Source organism: Siniperca chuatsi, linkage group LG9, assembly GCF_020085105.1.
Source record: "Siniperca chuatsi isolate FFG_IHB_CAS linkage group LG9, ASM2008510v1, whole genome shotgun sequence".
NCBI classification, from domain to species: Eukaryota; Metazoa; Chordata; class Actinopteri; order Centrarchiformes; family Sinipercidae; genus Siniperca; species Siniperca chuatsi.
In genome coordinates, this window is record NC_058050.1 from 25,345,748 (window position 1) to 25,367,695 (window position 21,948).

A 21,948-nucleotide genomic window follows, 5' to 3' on the forward strand; every position below is an offset into this window, starting at 1 on the left:
AACTCCTATTACTGGACTACACGCCATTAGGCAAAATCTCCTACACTAGATGTCTATCTGACAGTGGTGTAGCCAAATTCCATCTGCATTTAATTCAATGCTATATCTCGATATAACAGAGGACTCTTATGCTAATTTCAGCCCCTCCCAAATTGATCATCTTGTTGATAGTGCTGCAGGCTCACTGCGAACGACACTCAACTCTATTGCTCCTCTAAAAAAGAAGATAATAAAACAAAGAAGATTAGCTCCATGGTATAACCCCCAAACCTGCAAATTAAAGCAAACATTGTGAAAGCCTGAAAGGAAATGGCATTCCAACAACCTGTAAGAATCTCGTTTAATCTGGTAAGATCTTCAAACAGGTCTTAACAACATATAGGAAAGCCCTCCGTAATGCCAGAGCAGTCTACTACTCATCATTAATAGAGCAAAATAAGAACAACACCAGGTTTCTTTACATCAGTGTAGCCAGGCTGACAGAGAGCCACAGCTCTATTGAGCCATGCATTCCTATAGCCCTCAGTAGTAACAACTTCATGAGCTTCTTTAATGATAACATTACATAATGATATTAGAGACAATATTCATCATGTCCTGTCCTCAACCGGTACCGATTTATCCTTAAAGACAGGAACAGCTGTAAAACCTGATATATATTTAGACTGCTTTTCTTCTATCAACCTTCTTCAACTAATTTCAACGATTTCTTCATCTAAGCCATCAACCTGTCTCTTAGACTAGGCTGTTTAAAGAAGTTTTACCCTTAGTTGGCACTTCCTTACTGGATATGATCAACCTGTCTTTATTAACATGCTATGTCTCACACTCTTTTAAAGTAGCTGTAATTAAACCTCTTCTTAAAAAGCCCACTCCTGATCCAGAGGTTATAACTATAACTATAGACCTATATCTAACCTTCCCTTTCTCTCTAAGATCCTTGAGAAAGCAGTCGCCAATCAGTTGTGTGACTTTCTACATAACAATAGTTTATTTGAGGATTTTCAGTCAGGGTTTAGACTGCATCATAGCACAGAGACAGCCCTAGTGAAAATTACATGACCTTCTAATTGCACCAGACAATGGACTTGTCTCTGTACTTGTCTTGTCAGATCTCAGTGCTGCATTCAACACCACTGGCCATCACATCCTGTTACAGAGACTGAACACTTAATTGGCATTAAAGGAACCACACTAAGTTGTTTTAAATCGATCTTAGTTTGTACATAACGATGTAACGATGAATCCTCTGTGCACGCTAAAGTTAGTCATGAAGTTCCGCAAGGTTCTGTGCTTGGACCAATTCTATTAAACTTTCATTGTTATGCGGATGATCAGGCCAGATGAAGCTAACCAGTTAGCTAAACTTCAAGTGTGCCTTAAGGACATTATACAACCTGGTTGACCTGCAATTTTCTGATGTTAAACTCTGACAAAATTGAAGTTATTGTATTTGGCCCAAACACCTCTGAAACTTATTATCTAAAGATATAGTTACTCTAGATGGCATTGCCCTGGCCTCCAGCACCACCGTAAGGAACCTCTGAGTTGTCTTTGATCAGGATTTGTCCTTTAATTTCCACATGAAACAAACTTCAAGGACTGCCTTTTTTCACCTACGTAACATTGCAAAAATCAGGTATATCCTGTCTCAAAATGATGCAATATGGGCTAGACCTGCTCTATAGGACAAGTGCAATGATAAAACATCTGTTATACAAATAAAATTGAATTGAATTGAACTGAATTAAACCTCCGGCACACCAGCTTTATAACATCATTGCTTACAACATGTAGAAATAAGTGGACAATATCTAACACACGTGCAGATTCTGATCTTTTAAAAGCGAAACAACAAAAACAAAAGCTACACCCAATGAATAGTATACAAACTTGCAAAAAAGATTCCAAGTCATTCCATGATTTGTACACACACCCTTTAAAATATATAAAGGATCCTTCAGTGTCCCTTAATCTGAAAGCATAAGGGACAGGCTGCTTAAATAAACCTTAAATTTAAATCATTAAATCTTCATTCTTTAATGTAAATTAAAGCATGAGCAAGGTTTAAGGCTCATGCCCACTCCATCTAGATCTTAATATGAAATGGACTTTGAAGATGTAAAATGAAGGGGTTCAGTCCCAGCTACATGCTAGTAAAAGTATCCACAGAGCTACTGTTTTACCAACAAGCTGAGCTGAACGAGAGGCGTCTCCGTGGTTGGAGTCAGAGGGGGAGTAAACAGAGAAATAGCGAATGGATGGAGTAATGGGCAGAGCAATGCAAGTGCCTGGACAGATACAAAAAGACAGAGGGCTGGGATAAATGTTTACAGTCTGGAGCAACTAGATTGACTGATTCTTCCTGCTGGAACTCCTCTCTTGACTCAGTGTTGGGATTTATTGAGAAACTTTGATTGCAGGTGTTGAGGAATTGTTGGTTTTGATAACAGGGTAAGTAGTTTCTGATTTATTTCCCTGATAACTGATCATTTTTCTTTAACTTTTTAAAAAACATTGTTAAAAGTGGAATCACCAGCTGCCACCTGTATTCTGTATTTACTTCATCATCTTAGTTTCCATCACCTGCATCACGAAAAGCCATCAAAGACAGGTAATGTGAAAAACAGAGATCAGGTCCCATAAAACACTGTTAGGTACATGCTGTTTTTGTGTTTCATAGTAAACGCACAGCCTTGGCTTTAATTCATGAGGAAATGTGAGAGGGATTGCTCTGTGATGGAATCCCACCATTTCAGTCACACACACAAGTTACAAAATCACTGTAATAATTCATATTTAAAAGAAAATGTAAAGGATAATTACATGTTTCCATGCATTTTTTGCCACTGATGTATCTGTTTTTGTAAATAATTACCAGAGTTAATATTTTTGAAAATGTTTTTTTCCAAATGGTATACATATTAAATAAATCACCTGTTGACAAATGACAGTGAAGGAGTTATGGATAGTGAGGAACATTTAAGCCTAGCACTGTGGTACAGTATGGAGGTGTATGGGACTTGAATAGATTGTACATTTGTTATACTGAGCAATAGTGGATAAAGAGAAGACACTGTCAGACCTGTGGCAGAAAGACATCAAACAGATGTGAGGTCAGAGGTCGGCAGCTCTGTGTGGGATGCAACTTGGATATGCGACCCCTGCAGGTCTCAAGTCAGCTGGTACCATATACATGTCTGTGTGGGACTGTTCATCTGCCTGAGCTGCAAACAGACTGAGCACTGAGTCAGTGTCATCACCCTGAACAGAGCTGAGAGCGCTGTTCAGAACTCCATTATGAAATCCTGAAATTCTAACAGCTTACATGCAGCCTAACATTTGTCCTATATGACCAATGCCACGTCATTCTGTTTTTGAATGTGAATATATTTACACCGATAACAGGCAGGTTTCAGACAGCAGTGGAGCCTGCAGTCTGAATATGACAGGTAATGATGGCTCTCCTGGGGACTGGATAGGGAAACAGTCTGTGGTACTTTTCAGCCTCTCTTAAATCACTTTAAACCACCTATACAGCAAAACATCCAAAAGCTCATTCATATGGAGTTTTGTCGACTTCATATGATGGCAGATGGAAAAACTTGACACTCGGGTAGCCCACAGTCGTTTAGAAACAGAATCCAAAATGGAATGCTGCCATAAATTGATAAGTAAATATGTTAATTTTACAATCACACAATGCCTTTTCAAATGTGCTCTAAACCTTTGCAGTGCTATGTGCATTATTATTATCTCTACACACTAAACTGTGAAATCTGAAGCTGAATGGGTCAGGAGGTGAAAGTTCTCCCTATTTATATCCCTCCTCATCGTTAACTTAAATGTAGCACTTCACTAGTCACTATATTTGCTTCCTACACTAAGGAGGTTATGTTTTCAGTCCTGTGAGTGGTTGTTTGTCTGTTACTTAGCAGCATATTTCAACAAATAATGAACAGACTTCAATGAAATTTGGTGAAACGTTAGACTATGAGAATAGGAGGAAGAATTGGGTTTTTGGTGTGGATAGCGCCACCATGTGGTCATTTGTAAAGTATATTACATTTTATTCATGAATCTTGTACCTTATTTTTCCTGGATTTCTTGGTTCAAGACAAATACTTTTTTCCACTTAAAAGTCCCTGAAAACCTATTTTCTTAATTAGCTTCTTGCTATGAGTGACACAGTCTTTCATGACCACAACATTTTCTGCCAAAGTTTGGACAGGTTTGGCTATTTCACAGGAGAGATATCTGTATTTTGTGTTTTGTCTATGATCTTTGAGTTTGAAAAAAGTGATGTCACATATTTCCGTGAGCCAAGGATTTAGCAACATTTGAAACTTAATGTGATGACAGGTGGTTTTCTTATGTTGCCAACACAATCCTGATGACGCAGATTAGCTGAGTTTTATAGCGTTAACTTTTGATAAATAATAAGTTACTTTTTTTTTCAGAAGTTTTTGTTTGTTGCTTATTTAGTCATGAATCTTAAAGGTCATGGAGAAAAACTCTTCTTTGCAAAACTGTTTTATTAACACTTTTCCCACAAATTTCATCCATAATTAATCCATAAAAATATTTAGATTAGTCCAAAGAAGGTTATTTCATTTGCTTTTTGATATGCCATACAATTTGATTACCAAATTCTTCTGGGTGCAACCTATTTGACATAAACTGACTTAACCTTTCATTTTGCGATTGCAGCCAAGTTTAGATGACAGCTGCACACATGTAGCTACTCTGAGCGATCCTGCAAAATGTGATGCCATTTCACCATTAGGTGGTGATCCAGCAACATAAAAACATGTATGCAATAAATCAGTGGTTATGAGACTGACTCCCATGAAATTTTGCACAATTCATCCTTGTACAAAACTCTAAGATTCCCAGACAGGATTGAGCTGGTATGACCACCATCAGCATCATTGTCTTCAGCCATATGTATTTTGATGCAGATTTGAGCAGATGCAGCTTAAGATGCTGATATTTTCCTTTTTTTAAAAATATTTCTTTCTTACCCTTTTGCATCTCTCTTACATGCAGGATTCTATTTTTCTTGCACTGCATTGTGGGAGTATGTGTCTCTGCTCTTACTGTGCCTTCATCTTTCTGTAAAGGCTGCAGTTGTCACCTCTTGTCAGAATGAGGTCCCTGGCCCTCGGCCTCTTCTGCCTGTTGTGCTGTAACGCAGTTCGACTGGACAGACGGCGTCCCAGACCCAATGCAGCCAGAGGGCGAAATGAGACTACTTCCCGAACCAAAGCAGTGGGTAAGTGACCACTTGGTAACAAAAATGTGTGTTTTGCTAACTGCACTTGTGTCTATTTCTAACTATTCTAAGATACAAAGTCACAGGTAACAGGTAACTAGAATCTAGTTTTTGTACCAAAACTGAGCTGTGAATTTGCAGTTTTTGGTTGATCACAAACCTCCATGTCTTTGATCACAGAGAACCCTTGCAAAGCTATGCCGCTGGATTTCGTCTTTGTCATCGACAGCTCCCGAAGCATCCGCCCCAACGACTATGAGAAGGTCAAAACTTTCATCATCAACCTGCTTCAGTTCCTTGAGGTCGGCTCTGATGCCACTCGAGTCGGTCTGCTCCAGTATGGCAGCGTGGTCCAGCCAGAGTTCTCCCTCAACACCTACACCACAAAGGCTGAGGTGGAGCAGGCGGTAAGGAACATGGAGCACCTTGCCACAGGAACAATGACCGGTCTGGCCATCCAGTATGCCATGGAGACAGCCCTCACTGAGGAAGAGGGAGCACGACCAGCAAACCTGCACATCCCACGAATTGCTATGATTGTGACTGATGGGCGGCCTCAGGACACAGTGGAGGAGATTGCGGCTCAGGCGAGGGAGGCCGGCATCCAGATCTTTGCTATCGGAGTGGGCAGGGTGGATATGAACACTCTGAAGGCCATAGGGAGTGAGCCACACTCTGAGCATGTGCACCTGGTGGCCAACTTTAGCCAGATAGAAACCCTCATCTCTGTGTTCCAGTCCAAACTGTGTGGAGGTGATGAATCCCATCTATTTTTATTCTAATGTCCCTCCTCATTTATGCATGTATGTGTGTTTGCACCCTTTTGTTTGAGCATCTGTGTTTGTGTGTGTGTGTGTGTGTGTGTGTGTCTGTGTGCATGCATGTGTTAGGTTCAGAGATGTGTGAGGTGGTGGATCATCAGTGCCAGCACATCTGTGTGAGCAGCCCTGCCTCATACAGGTGCAAGTGCAGGAAAGGCTTCACCCTCAACCCTGATGGCAAGACATGTAAAGGTGAAGGAACTCCTTTTTTTTAATCTGATCTGTTCCTTTTAAAAATGTATTTACCTGACTTTTATTTTTCAGCTACAGTCTATTTTACATTTGCAGTTTTCATCCCTTGAGGCTGCATAGTGCAACCACAGTCTTCTTTGTTCACTAAGCAGTGTCACTTTCTCACAGACAACATGACAAAAGGACAAGTTCTTTTGTTTCCCCACTTTTGTGGGGAAGTGATTCATCTGCTAGTACTTTAAAACGGCTATAATCCATGTTTTTATATCAACAATGGATCACATGACTACCTGTATGTGAAAGAGGTGGCTCTTAGTGATGAACCAACAGAGAATTATCACCCAACTCTGCAGTTCCCCTCAGCTCTACGGAGCGTTTTAGCATCTTTCAGCTCATTGTTTTGGTTTTCCAGGCCACAACTTTTCTGTTTTGGTTCACCCTGATTGCTCTCATCAGTGTCATTTTCGGCCGGCAGACAGATAGAGCTAATATTTCCTTTAGGAGTTGGAAGAGACCAAAACAGAGCTAAAAGAAGAGTCAATATGGGACATACATTCATCAGGTGGACACAGACTCGACTCCAAATTAATGCTAATGTTGCTCTGTGTCTGCTGGATGTGTAAATAGGCAACTGTCTGCTAACAAATTCGCCATATCAACTTAAAAGGTGGTGAATAATATGTTAGTGTTGTGTGTTTACAGCTTGTCTCCACTGCCCCCAAGTGGCCAGAAAAACAGTTGTTACAGGTTTTATTCTGCAAACTCCACTATAGATGACAGCTGGATTTCTCTTCATGTTGTCACTGTAGCTGAGGATATGTGTGCTGTGGTGGATCATGGCTGTGAACACATCTGTGCCAACCTACCTGATGGCTATGAGTGCCGCTGCCGTCCAGGATATCAACTCAACATAGACCTGAAGACATGCAACAGTAATAATTACTTAACCAGGGACTCTTCTCTTCCTTCTATATCACTAGAGGCCTTAACCTCTTGCTTCACTTCCTCTTTTTCTTTTCTTTTTTTTTTTTACTGTATTATACATTTTGAATTTGTCTGCATGGCAATAACCTTAACTAAACCGAACAAAAATGTTACTCAGTTGCATACACATGTGGATATTATTTAGCTTTTTCAGTGTGTGGTTATTTAATCCATTGAAACAGTCCAAATGAGAATTTCTAATTTTGAGAATGCACACATAACAAGGTGCAGACCAGTGGGAGCTTCAATACAAGTCCATCAAAATTATTCTCCAGTACACCATGCTATACTCTGCAGGTCTTCCATATATCTTTCCTACATAAGGGTGGTGTCTGAGGGTGTGTTCTATTGTTTCCTGACTCACAGTCAGTCATGTGACTTAAATTACCATAAATACTGAAGATATAAAACAACATTACCATAATCTTTCTAGAATATTTCTTCTACAATATTTACTCTTAATGGATAAAGGGCGACCTTGAGGAAGGCATGATAGCCAAAGGCGTGAATAAAACACGGTGTACTGGAGTGAACTTGGATCTCCAATCCAAATGAGAGCCAGCATTCTTCCCACCAGTGATGTCCCTCCACCCACTGTTGGAAAACGTCCCTTTTGCTCCTCTGGTGGATATTAACAGAAAGTAAAGTGGGGGAGATTTCCTGAAGGAAGTGGGCTTTTGCAGTTATCAGAGCAGCTGCTGAAATGTGCAGGTGTATCCAGGGTGTCGTAGTATCACCGAATCAAAAACAAGAATGACTGTTTGATCTTTCCTGCCTTGGGTTCACAGATCTACACCTTTACCAGAGTCTTTTTGAGAGTGGATTTAGATTTTGAATGAATTTTTTTTCTCTCTTTTGTCATATTTTCTGATAACTATTAATAGATATTCTAGTAATTACAGCTACAGTACTAGTAGTAGAAGAAGTCATAATGTTAGAGACAGCAGTGTTATTGCTGGAAGTAGTGGTGCTGTGGTACGAGGGGAAGTATTGCATTAATAGGAGATTCATCCTCCTCAGAAATAGACTACTGTGACCTGGGGAACCATGGCTGTGAGCACAACTGTGTCAGCATTCCAGAGTCCTACATCTGCAGGTGTAAGAAGGGCTACGTCCTCAATCAGGATGGCAAGACCTGCAGCAGTAAGTGCTTTTATCTTGTGGTAATCAGGCAAATTGAAAACAAAATCACTTTACAGCAACAGCTGAGCAAATATGTGTGCCCGTCTCAGCAACGTTCACTCACAAATGAGAGCCACTGTGATAGAGGAATATTAAATAGGACATATTGAGATATGCGAGTTGTAAAGGTTAAGCAAACATTCACTAACAAATACCACACCAATAAAGATGTGGATTTAGAATAGTTTGTGTATTACGGATGGAGAAGAGCCAAGATGACATTGGAGGGATGGATTGAGGGTTCATAGGGAGGGATGAGGGATGAAGGGAAGGGGGTCGAGGGAGGGATGAAAGGGGGTCGATTGCATGGATATGAACAGGGGTTGATTAGAGTCGTGATAAAGAAGTTGGTACTGCTGAGGTACACTTGGGTGGTGGATGTTCTGATTTTGAGAACTGCGTGGGATTAAGTAATGAAGCTAGTTAAAGAGTTTTAGGAGCGAGACTAGTAATGATTGCTTGTTGCGATGCGGTGTACAGGTGGAGAAGCTGGGGGTTCAGGTGAAGATGGTGGCTGAAAGTGGGGGGATTAGTGTTGGTTGAGGATCAGAGTCTGCTGCCAAAGATTTGAATTTCAGACAGGGTTTGCTGCTGTAATGTGTGAACTGGTTATTATTTTACTGATCCATTTTATACTGAAATCTAATATTAAAATGATTCCAGGCTATATTAGCCTTTCTTTGTTGCTAGAAAGTTTGTTGCCACAGATACGGATTACTATCTTCTACAGTAATGAACTGTCATTTGTTGATAGTGTTAACAATGCTTCAGTCTCTGTTCTGTTTATGTCACCCAGAGATTGATCACTGTGCTGATGGCACCCACGGGTGTGAACAGGAGTTTGTGAACACGGAAGACTCCTGTGTGTGTAAATGCAGGAAAAGCTACACACTCAGACCTGATGGGAAAACATGCAAGAGTAAGTGTCCATTGCTTCTTTCCTCTTATTGCTGTTATTTCAACAAAGAAATGAAAAATTTCTTCATAATTTCAGAGTAAGACATCTTTCACAATGATGTCTTATTGATTTACATCATGTGTATGATGTAAATGTGTGCTATATACATTAATAACTATTGTAGATGTCCTCCAACCTGTTTTTCATTAGTGCTACAGGATATTTGAGCAATTTGCCTTCAGGGTTGAGTCCAAGATTCCAACATGACTGGAAGCACATTAACTGTAGCACAAGAAGAAACTTGATAATGAACCCAGACGTAATACATTTACTCTAATCATGGTGATAAATGGTGATAAATTTTCATGGGTCAGACTGGACTATAGCTATTTTATTTTCTCAGTAATTACTCCCTACTCCTGTCTGTACTGATAAACTGACTATTTCCTGCAGAGATGAATCACTGTGCTGATGGGAAACACGGCTGTGAACAGGAGTTTGTAAATACAGAAGATTCATGTGTGTGTAAATGCAGAAATGGATTCACACTCCGACCTGATGGGAAAACATGCAAGAGTAAGTGTCCATTGCTTCTTTCCTCTTATTGCTGTTATTTCAACAAAGAAATGAAGAATTTCTTCATAATTTCCTCTTATTGCTATGGAAAAATGTGTTAAAGTGAGTCCAAGCTTCATTGTCATAAGTATTTGGTGACCTGCAGCCAAAGGACATGATGTGTATATTCAAACACAATGATTTGATGGTATACTACAGAATAGAACTGCCTTAGAATAGATGGCATATAGAAAATAATGTAAGTTTTGTAGCAGTTTTGTTACTTTTTCTCTTGTGAGTGATTTGGTGTGGATGCCTCTGATTCATTTTCATATCTTAATTTCAATTCATATTAACTTGTAGATAAGTGAAGAAAAGCTTGACTGTAACGTAGTCTTGATCACACAGTTGACAGTATAAAAAAGACTTGAAGAAGAACTGATATTTGTGTGAGGCAAAGTGAACCAAATTCAGAATATAATCTTTCATCAGCATGCTTTCAAATTACTGAGCTAAGTTACTACAACTGTTTCTGTCCCCTCTTCCGGTATTTACATGTTACATCATTTTGAATGAATTTTGAACTAGTTGTGAGGTCAGCGTTAATCCCAGCGCTCACTGAAAATTCGATGTTTTCCCCTCTCCCGGATTAAGGGGATATTCTGTGTTTATGTTTACCACCATGCAGCATTCATTTCTTCAGATAGTTCTTAGTCTAATAATAATGGTGATGACAAAGACAGATAACTTACACTTACAATAACATGCAATTAAGAATACAAATTTCAATGACTGCTCTGTGCCTTTCACAATGTATCATATAAATGTTTGGGCCAAAATTGTTTGGGCCACAGCAACATCATACTAATCCTTGTTTCTCTATAATTAAACTCACAGGTCTGGATCTGTGTCAGACAGTGGACCATGGCTGTGAACACCAGTGTGTCAGCACCACTGACTCCTACATCTGCAGATGTTTTGAAGGATTTATGTTGGCTGAAGATGGGAAGAACTGCAAAAGTATGATCTCAACTTTCTTTGATATAGACACTCTGCCTCAGAATTTAAGTAAAAATACATAAAAACATGTATTTGATGTCCTTGTTTCTGACAGAGCCAGAGTGTGGCGATGGAGTCATGGATCTGGTTTTTGTAATCGATGGCTCTAAGAGTCTGGGCCCTGCCAACTTTGAGCTGGTCAAGCAGTTTGTAAACGGCATTGTGGATTCGCTGGACATTTCCAGGACAGGCACACATGTTGGCCTTCTTCAGTACTCCACCAAGGTGCGCACAGAGTTCGCCCTGGGCCAGTACACCACAGCGCAGGGCATCAAACAGGCTGTGTACCGGATGCAGTACATGGGGAGGGGCTCTATGACTGGCTCAGCCTTACGTCACATGTTTGAGTTCAGCTTTTCAGCCAAAGAAGGAGCCAGGCCGAACATCCCACGTGTCAGCATTGTGTTTACTGATGGGAGATCACAGGATGATGTGTCCGAATGGGCTAATAAAGCAAAGAACTCTGGTAGATGTATTATCTTGCCTTGCCATTCGGATGCACTACAGTTTTTAATCAAACTAAGTTCTTTCTAATAGGAGTTTCCTGTCATTATCCTGTTTTCTGTTACTTTCAGGTGTCACAATATATGCCTTGGGTGTTGGCAAAGCCATTGAACAGGAGCTGAGAGAAATAGCTTCAGAGCCTGATGAGAAGCACCTTTATTACGCTGAAGATTTTGAGAACATGGGAGAAATTACAAAGAAGCTCAAGTCCAGGATATGTAAAGGTACTTCGCACTGCCTGAACTTGCAGTTTGTCAAAAGAACGTCAGATTACCAATCGTACTGTTTAGTGCTATTTCATTTAAAACTTTCTTGATAATGTTTAGTGAACACTTTCTTCCATTAAAATGGTGCATCACTGCCACCTGCTGTTATGATGATCACTGATTGGAGTAACTAAACATTTTTTTTACGCAGCAGCACTGTGCAATTCTCCACATCACATAACTCATCAGTCGTTTGTGCACTCCTAACTGTATCCCACCAACATCTACTACATTCTCTACAGGCAGAGACAGGAAGGGAAACCTGCAGGGAAAGATTAGAAGAGATAGGGTGAGTCAGGGAAGGTAAGAAAACGATAAACAGATCCAAGGACAGGAAGATCTTATCATCTCATTTGTTCTTTCCCCACAGACAAACCATCTGATGAAAACATGTGCCAGTGTGAGAACCAGATAATGTTTCAAAACCAGGTCACTGAGAAGCTGAAGAACCTGGCACAGAATAATATCCTTTTCTAAATAACTGTCGACTCCACAGTTACACTAACAAGTATGTTTTTGCATGCAGTTACATGCAAAAACTCTGTGTTTTAATATCAAGCACTGAATGTACAGACTTCGTGTAGTCACAGTTTTCAGTCTGCGTGTTTGCCTCTTATGCTTTTCCAGGGCAGACTGTGCAATGCTAGTGAAGCGACTAAGGGCAAAAATGATTCATGTGTCAGCTGTGCACTGTGTTATGCTGTTGAACAACCTTGAACAACACTAGAAAATAACACAGTATGGAACTATGGATTATTAGGTAATATAACATGTTCGCTTAAGGATATATTTCAATATAGGTTAAACAAGGGTCACATACTGATAAACACCATGATGTGTCTCTTGTTTTATGATTTTAGAAACAAATGTGTCAGAAAGTCTTGATTCTACAGTTTTAGTTACCAGAATGTCCATGACAAACACAAGGCTTTAACTCAAACATGAACACATTTAATACGGCAAAATTATGCTGCTCTTTCTAGCTTCCTGTGAAATGAGGTTCAAATCATAAACTGAGCTACAGACATTAGCAATGAACATACTGAGATTACTGACTGACAGAGACAAAGGGCATTCAAACCTGTCTGGCCAGACAATGAACATGAAAGGGAACATACTATACATTATACTAAAGTGAAGGTATAATATTGTACTAATATTGACATTAACTGTAGATTTCTCAGTTTATATTACTTTGCTGTGTATAATTGAAAACAGAATTTATGTTGAATAACATATATGAAGTGATAACTTAAGCTTTGAGTCATCTTCTGGAGTCAGAAAATTACTTTTATAAACTTGAGGTTATTAAAATATAAATTCTCTCTAAGATAAGACTGGCCTATGCAAAATACATTTCCGAACTTGGTAGGTTGGGTTTTCATATTTGTATCTGCATCTTTTCTTAACACACCTACTTGAAGCCATGTCAAAGAAGCTGGAGACACTCGAGAATCAACACGTGCGCAAATGAAAGGCTGAGACTCAACCATCCCCCCTCTAACTCGCAGTGTAGCTTTCACAGGATCCTTCTGATCCTGCTCAGCAAGCTACACTGAAACATATGCAAAAGAAATGCTCTCTACTGAAGCTATTTATACACTTGTATACAACACAATGTATTTTTTTCTCTAATGTTCTTTGTTATGTAACACCAAATCAACTCTTTGTACAGTAAACTGACAAATAAACATTTCATACTTCACATTTATGGTTTGTTTTTATCAGGCTTTATGATCACTGTAGGGGATATTTAAACAATCTCCACGTCATCTATGGAATTTAACTATTGGTCACAACAGACACAAAAATGTATGTAAGCTGTTCAGTCAGTAATATCCAAACTGCATACTTTCACTGACTGAAAAACACTACAAAAATAGAACCACTCTACGCAAAAATACATGCATTGTACATGTGCCACCCTAAACATTACCACCAGGTGGTGGATGTCTTCCAGAGGGGACACTCCTATAAAGGGGAGGACACTTAGTTGAAGCACACATGTTTGCCTCCTCCTCCTGAATGAATAGTGTGAGTGTGAGCAGGAGGCAGTCAGGGAACATTCAGCAGTAGTGCCTGCACTGCTTAGCTGCATGCTCACAGCTGAGTTTTGTCTGGGGCAAGAGGGCAGCAGGCCATGCATAAACACACAGACACAGACTAGGGGAGATAATGGTGCCCAGCTACTTTTAGGAACTGAAGAGCTGTAGCTGTCAATGCTTTTACTGCCAGACAGTGTCCGTCTTTGCTAACAGAGAGCAGTGGGACTCGTGCTTGCTTCTATAATAGGTTCCAAGTTTTTTATTCATCTCAGCTCTCAGCTTTTTTCAGACATGGGGTGCTCCTCATCCAGTGCACAGACTGTTGATCAAGAGAAAAGACCAGGTACAAAGCCAGAAGAGAGCAATGGAGATACAGTGGGTAAGTAGTGATCACCTGTGTAGTTTAATGTTTTTCAAGTGTCATTTATTTTCGCATTTCTGTGTGTTTTACCTGGTGAGTATGAGCTGTACTGTTTAACAAAAATACACAGTTGCTCTAAGTCTCTATTACTTCCACTGAGTCAGGTCTTGCTGAGGGGTGTGTGACTGCTGCCGGTGGGTCTGGAACACTGTGTGCTTTCCCTCTTTACTCTGCTGCACAGCATACTACAGTACCTCATGGAGAGAATTATTCATGTTAACCCATTTTCTCTTCAATGCCCAGAAGTGGTTGGCACTATTTTTAGTCAGTCATTTCTATCTTGATGTCCATTGAAAGTGTGTTGAAAAAAGCTGTAAACTGCATTGCATGATTTACTGATAAAATGAGACCCGAGAGCTGACTTATACAGTATGATCATGTTTAATTCTCAGCCTCATTTCATAAAACTAATAGGGCATTTACGTGTAGATGAACCTAGATTGGTAGAATTTAGCTAGCACTGCATACAACTCCTACAGTAGCACTGTGTGAAAGCCAGCTGGGAGTGTTAAGCAGTCCATCTGCAGCCTGAGGCAAAAGTTGCAACCTAACCTGTTTGCTGCCACTCTGCAGTAGTCTGATGTGACTTACGATGTTTCACACACACAAAAGAGCTTCTTTTCTACAACATGAAACTGATGTTTCAAAAGATAGTGATCTGCTCCATGCTTCCAAAGTTTGTAAGCAAAAGTTTTCTCAAAAAGTCAGTCAAAAAGTGAATCGCTTAGATTATCATCTGTGTATGCATGATAAGGAGTGTTTGAAATTCACGCCAGGAATTTACAGCTCACACCAAACAATGGATGCAGGATTACAAAGGAGAAAGAGGAGGGGCTAGGAGATTGATGCCCTTTTGAAAAGAACCCAAATGTTTTCAGGCTACTCTGGAATTCCTCTGCATGGGACAGCAAAACCCGGCTCTGAAACAGTTTTGCATCTAAACCGGTTGTCATGCTCTGTGGGTGATTGCTTGGTTTGTTTGGCTTTGCATATGGACTCTGTGTTCAAGCCTTTGCAAACGCCCACCAAGAGGCCTGACACAGACCATGATTGTCCACTCATGGGTCCAACCTGCTGGCACATGGCTATGTCATGCCAGGCACGGCTGCATGTACAGTATGTTCTCTCTGCATCTCCCCACATACACATGACATGACAGTTACTGCCCTTGTTAGAAAGTGTTGTGCATGTGATTGCTCTAGCTCAAGTTGAATTAATACTTTGATTTTGAAGTTTTTGAGGAAAGTAAGTGACTGGCCAAAGCCTAAATGAGTGTTATGTGCCTATTATACCTGGCATAGTTCCTCTGTATTGATGTACAGCATTTCCATCTTCCACTATGTCACTGTGTGATGTTTGTGTCAGGGCATTGTCTCTCCAGCCAGCCAGCTATGGTCACCTGGAGAAGCTCGGGTCCCTTTCCAGGCTCTTACATCACCCCAACAAGAAAACCAGTTATTGTAGTCTTTGCCCAGGCAGGCTTCTCTAAATGTGGCTGAATGGGTGGACGTTTAAATCCTACAGTGTACAGTCTGTCTAACAAACCAGCTGTATGCCATCCAAGCCACCACTGGTCCCATCCCCTGTCCGGGCCCCCTGTCTGTCCCCCCTCCCTCCCCGCTATGCTCTTGGCCAGCCATGGCACTGTTTTGACTGGGATCTCTGTCATCTCTGGCTGCTAAATCATGTTGACACACGAGTCATCCATGCCTGGAGAAGCTGTCTCTGTCTCGACCCAAACACACATTCACACTTTTCAACAGCAGTTCTGGCCTGTGCAGACAACAGCTATGTATTCTCTGTGATAGTTGGTGTGTGAGGTAGATTTCTACTTAAAGAACTGGAAACTGATGGAGAACTTGTTTGAAATCTATAAAAGGAAAGAGTGTTAAGTCAAAAGCCATTATAAGGTCTAAAAAACTTCTGCTTTTACAATTCTACATTCTTAGCTCTTAATATGATGTTATTAGAAATATTTCAACACTTTTCCGTGTTACGTGTTCTTCCACTGGCTCATTTTCAGTCGAGTTGCCAGGCCGTCACATTCCCTTCCACCCATCACTCTTGGCTCTTTTTACCACCTCTGACAGACAAATAAAATCAGGAAGCTGCAGCGTCGAAACTATCCACCCATTCAGCTATCTGAGCCCTTCTGGTTTGTCTCATTTGTGAACAGTCCAGCCAGTGTTTTTGCAAAGAAGTTAGCTGTGAAATACTGTTGAGGGAAACCGTGTTAAGACACTTTGAAAACATCTGTTAGGCTGTTGTGATTTCTGTAACTGAGATGTGCGTTGCAGTTCCTGACATTTGAGTTTAAGTTTTCAAGCCCCCTACTGTTCCTCATCTACTGTATTTTCACCCACGGGCTGATGGCTTGTTCACACCCACAGTTATAAGAGCAGGGTGCAGGGAATGAGAATAAATGTAGGGTGTCTCTCCAAAGGCATTGTCACGTGTATTTTATTTCCTCTGAGAGTGACTTGCGTGTCCTCAGGGCTTTAGACAAACGCTTCAATAAATTATATTTTCAACTACGGAAATGAAAGGATGTTTTCTCTTGCACGCATTCAGTGTGTCCTTATTGCCTTGTTTTCTATCTCCTGCCGTCCCTGTTGCGTTAAGCTGCTGTTCTGCTGTGTTTATGGTTTGGTGAAACAGGAATTTAAATGATTTACATCTATAAAGTATTGTCCACATGCACATATAAATGTATTGCTTATTATAAGGTTTATGTTCTGCTCATCTATAAATGAAACTGATTTTTGGCAGATTATCATTTTGAAACCAGTTTATAAACAAACTCATTTTATTTATTTATTTAAGAAAGGACATAACACCCTGCAATATAGCAGTCGATTCATGGATGGTTGAATGTCTCAGTTGGGATGCATTTTATGAACATTGATAGGAATGTTGACAAATGTGGTAATTTATTAACTAAACCATTCAATTAATAGGTTAGCTCAAGGACCCCCCAAGAAGTTTCAAGCTCAATCAAATGAGGAATCTTCTTGAAAGCTTTTTTGTTGCTCAGCGTTGTCATGGGCAGGGTATCACTAGCTGAAAGGACTGATGAAGACTGAAGTGACACATGCTTGCCAGTCGTGAATCCTAATCAAGCTTCTCTTTTGTCATCCCTGTATTGACAGCAGTCAGAAACGGTATCATCGCAGAAGATGCACAAACCATCGAGGACCAGATGCAGTTGCCTGTGCAGACTGCCCTACCAGACGATCTTCAACCGGGAGCCGATGACGAGGCGGAGGCCGTGTTGGTAGCCCTGGAGGCCCAGGAGGATCTTGGCTCTGGGGAGGACCTCCTGGCTGTGCCTGAGCCTCAGCCAGAACCTGTCGCCCCTGCAGAGCCAGCTCCAGAGGTTGCTGCTCCAGCTGAAGCCGCTACTGAACCTGAACCTGAGGCTGCTGTAGCGGTGGTGGAGGCACTACCCCCTGTGGAGGAAGCTGCCCCTGTAGAAACTGTAGTGGCTGAGGCCGCTCATGAGGTCAAAGCCCTTGTTGAGGCTACAGAGGAGGCCCCTGCTGTTGAATCTGTTGTAGCTGTGCAGGCAGAGTCCCCTGCTGTTGTTGAGGAGGCGGCTGCTGTGCCAGCTGAGGCCTCTCCTGAGGTTGCCACCCCTCCTGTTGAACCTGTTGCATCTGAGCCAGCAGAGGCCCCAGTGGTTGTGGAAGAGGCAGCGGCTGTAGCGGCTGAGGCCCCTACCGAAGTGGCTGCCCCTGTGGAGGCAGAAGTGCCAACTGACAGTGCTGCACCAGTTACTGCCTCAACAGGACCATGTGAATCCTCAGAACCAGGTGAGGCTTCAGCACCAGGTGAAGTTGCAATCCCAGGTGAAGGTGTAGTACCAGATGAGGCTTCAGCACCAAGTGAGGCTCCAGCACCAGCTGAACCCGCAGCACCTATAGAGGCAGCAGAACCTGTAATCGATACAGAGCTTGCTGTAGCAACTATTCCAGAGATGCCTCCATTATCTCCTGTCACAGTTGAGGCCCAAGCTGAGCCTCAGCCTGCTGTTGAGCAGGCAACAGTACCTCCTGTGGACCCTGTTGAGGCACCCTGCCCCACAGAAGCCACCCCTGCTCCAGCCCCAGAAGCTGAATCTGCTGTGCCAGTCCAGGAGGCAGAGGTTCCAGCATCTACACCAGCAGTTTCAGAAACCTCTTCAGAAGCAGCCCAAGAAGCTCCAGCAGAAACTGTGACAGCTCCTGTGGTTGAGTCCACCCCAGCAGGCCCTGAAGCACCCTCAGCTCCAGCCCCAGAGCCCTCACCTGAAGGTATGAAACTGACTAACACCTCTATATTGCTCTCTATCTTATCTTAGTTAGTATTTTTACATTGTTTGCTTTGCGTAGCCAGATCAAGAAATAACTCCCTTACCCCTCTTTTTTGGTAATCTTTTCACAACCATAATGGAAAGATGAATAGATTCCCACAACCGTATAGCTAGCTATTTAAAGCAGATTTTCATTTGTATTCTACACATGACAGTTGACACACTGCAATGTGGTGTGGTCTCATTTCCTCTAGAGTAAAACTATTGAAAGCTGAAGGATGACAACAGTATGATTCCAGTAGGCAATGGCTGCCATTGTTAAGGAGAGTAGCCTACTGTATGTCTTGGGGAGTTTATGGCTCAGTGATTTAATTGATTTAACACAGAATTGTTTCCTGACAAACCTGTCATGCTAACTATGACTTCATACCATGAAGGCATCATACCATGTTTTAACCTGCTTGATAAGGCATAATCACCAAATTCTGACAGGCTGACAGACTGACCTCCACCCAAAAACTGTCAACCCTCCAAACAGTTCAGCGTTGCCACTGGCTGAAGTAGCTAGGAAATCTGGGAAATCTATGCAAACATGCACTAGGAACTAATCATGCACAAACAAGCAGAAAGAGGTGAGAAGGGAGTAAGAGGTGAGCAGAGACTCAGTAATGTGCACATAGAAGAAGATTTTGTTTACATCCAGGTAAACAATTAATGGTCCTTCACCAATCACACCAGCCAATCCATCTTCTTGCCACATATATGGCCAAAGTAAGACTGTTCTTTTCAAAGACACTTTTACAACATCACCCCCTCGAAGGTGCTGCCATTGGTAACTAAGCGGGTATCCAACACACACATGGTTAGCAACACCAAAATCGCAGTTAACCATTCAACCGTTCTTGTAATAAACAATCCTTCACATAGGTTCTTGTCTGTACTGCTGTGAATGGTTGGAGCTGACAGGATGAACAGAATATTGTTGGGCTGTGAGGCTGAACAGATAACGCAGTGTGAGAAGAAGAAAGAAGCCACACACTCTGAGTGAGAAATGAAGGCTTGTCTTGAGTGTGTCAATTATAGCAGGAGCATGTTGTCAGCACAACAGCTCCAGTCACGCAACTCTCACTCATTGTAATCTATTGTGAACTGACTACAGAATAATCATGCCCTGCTGCCTCGAATTACATAAGACAATGTAAATGTTCTACAAGCCTGACTGGATTCCAGTCATCATGCAAAAATGTGAGGTAAAACCATTTTCAGGGCAAATTTGATACCCTTATTGGGAAAGAAATTACTACTGAAACCATTTAAAATCAGTGTGCCAATTCTCAAGTGTGTATTCTGCATATTAACTCATTAAATGCACAGTACCTCCAGTGGTCAGTTGCCTTGTGTAAGTCTTGAGTCTCAAAGAACATGCTGTACTTTTAGGGCAGAGAGGCCCCTCCAGGCAGCACGTGTACCGTAGAAAACTGGTCTGGTGTGGAATAACTTTTATGAGACTTTCTCTCTGGAGGCTATGCACGCTAGACCAATTACCACACAGTGTAGTGTAGTGTGTGTGTGTATTCAGAGGCCAGGTAAATCACTAGTTAACCAGTTCAGTAGAACCAGATGTGGTTATGAAGGAATATTCGCGCTTCACTTCTCCCATGTGGTGCATTGTGACAGTAGTTATGTCTTTAGTTTGGAGATAAGGTTAAGTCATATTTCAGACAAGCTCAAAGTGCCCTCAGCATGAAAGACTGCAATGTGGCTTGTATTGAATGAAAATGTCATGTATTGATTTCTTCTTTTGTGTGTGCGTGTGTGTGCGCGCGTGTGCAGTGGTGTCTACAACAGAGGCCTCTCAGGATACGGAGAGAGAGGAAGCCAAAAAGGAGGATTGAGTGGGTAAGAGCACAACCACAAACCACACTTTAACCCAATGCAAATACTGCAGGATCAGTTTTTGTAATAACTGGGTGCATGGAGTAGTGGAGTGAATTTTGATGCAACAAAATAGGGAAAAAGTTGAATACTGTTTCTATGATGTTTGCTAACTCTGACAAAACCTAATTAAAACACTGAAGATAGTGAAAATATATGTCAGATGTCTCACTCTATTATTTTTCCTCTTACTATTCTTTATCCTCTTTCAGAGAGAAGAGATTCACCAAAATAACAAAAACCCCAAAGCTGCCATTATAAAGCTACTGGAAGAAAAAGACAAAGCAACAAACGCTACATTTTCAGTATTGTCTCATCAGCGCTCACCAAACTTCCCACCAGATACATTAATATGCATGGTGCCTTAATAACATTTAGGAAAGATCAGGATTTTTCCTATATTTGTAAATATAAACCTTTACGTTTTTCTACTGAGACCTTAAGTGCCTGGAGCCACATATTACATGCAGGCCTGTGCAAAGAAAATGCTATAAAACACTTAGGACAGGTTAGATGAGACAAGAGGGTGCAATATTCTGTGAAATCTGTGAACTTTTGTGGCAGCGTGATGAACTAGAGAAGGATGCTTGCAAAGTGAATCCTTGACTATTTAAAATAGCTGCTTCTGAGGAATACAAGCCAAACACAACTGTGAATGAAATTATGCAAAGTGCTTGGCGACACAAACGCCAAACTGGGTGGATGAACAACACACTGGCTAGGTTTACACTACCAGTTTAATTGCAATTGTTATCACCTATATGAAACTCATATCCACATTTCTGTTTGGTGTTTACACATTATTTAATTGCAGTCTTTCTAATAAGGTTCATTTAATTAATAGGAATGACAGTACTAAATGTTGAGTAACAGAGTGTACAGTGTAATACTGATAAGCACTACTGTAAGTCAAATCCATGTTTCCTTTAAAAAAAAGTCTTTTTCGATATCACTTTATTGGTTTCCATGGAAAGATAATGAATAAAATGTGTTTTTGTTTTGTGTAAGGGATAAAAAATGCATGCAGATGATCCAATGCATATGCAAAAGATTAGTAATGACATAATGAATCATTGCCAGGTTGAAGATGCAGATGATCCAAGTACTGGTATGTCATCTTGCTGTTCCATGAAGCCATTGTGTGCAGCTGTATAGTAGCTGGCAGATGTTCATAAAATTCTGGTCTTGAAAATAAAGGTGTTTCCAACTATAAATTTAAAGGCATCATTACAAGGCAAACAGAGCATCATCATTACATACACATGTAAGAGATCACCTGTTGGACATGATTTTTACATTATTATTAGTTCTACGTGCTGTGTTTAAAAAAAAAAAAAGTGTAACGGTGTTAAAAAATGATTTCAGTTATGTAAACTGTGATGGACGTTGTGGGGACAAAAATTTGTTTTGATGTCTGACATCTTTTTTCCCACCTGTTTCTTTCTCTGTAATATATTCATTTTCTGAGCTTTGTCTATGATTCTGCTAATCTAGTGTACAGAATAAAAGTTTACTCACTA

General features: G+C 41.0%; 2 protein-coding genes across 7 annotated transcripts; both read left to right on the forward strand.

The window, feature by feature from the left end:
• The first annotated feature begins 2,308 nt into the window (after window positions 1–2,308).
• LOC122881207 (matrilin-2-like) lies at window positions 2,309–13,466 on the forward strand. 5 transcript variants are annotated; one of them, XM_044207069.1, is made up of 13 exons: window positions 2,309–2,454; window positions 5,124–5,275; window positions 5,456–6,028; window positions 6,166–6,288; window positions 7,098–7,220; window positions 8,293–8,415; window positions 9,251–9,373; window positions 9,806–9,928; window positions 10,805–10,927; window positions 11,022–11,432; window positions 11,542–11,694; window positions 12,107–12,199; window positions 13,160–13,463. In XM_044207069.1, the coding sequence occupies exons 2-13, from the start codon at window positions 5,149–5,151 to the stop codon at window positions 13,216–13,218; spliced, it is 2,154 nt and encodes a 717-aa protein (XP_044063004.1). In that variant the 5' UTR covers window positions 2,309–2,454; window positions 5,124–5,148; the 3' UTR covers window positions 13,219–13,463. The 5 variants fall into 5 exon arrangements, with proteins under 5 accessions (XP_044063004.1, XP_044063005.1, XP_044063006.1 ...); XM_044207070.1 differs by having other exon boundaries at window positions 13,155–13,459; XM_044207071.1 differs by lacking the exon at window positions 9,806–9,928 and having other exon boundaries at window positions 13,160–13,466.
• Window positions 13,467–13,746: 280 nt separating this feature from the next.
• On the forward strand, window positions 13,747–21,948 carry LOC122881210 (calphotin-like). Of its 2 annotated transcripts, none has more exons than XM_044207079.1 (4): window positions 13,747–14,160; window positions 17,352–18,494; window positions 20,327–20,392; window positions 20,641–21,948. In XM_044207079.1, the coding sequence occupies exons 1-3, from the start codon at window positions 14,073–14,075 to the stop codon at window positions 20,386–20,388; spliced, it is 1,293 nt and encodes a 430-aa protein (XP_044063014.1). In that variant the 5' UTR covers window positions 13,747–14,072; the 3' UTR covers window positions 20,389–20,392; window positions 20,641–21,948. The 2 variants fall into 2 exon arrangements, with proteins under 2 accessions (XP_044063014.1, XP_044063015.1); XM_044207080.1 differs by having other exon boundaries at window positions 17,355–18,494.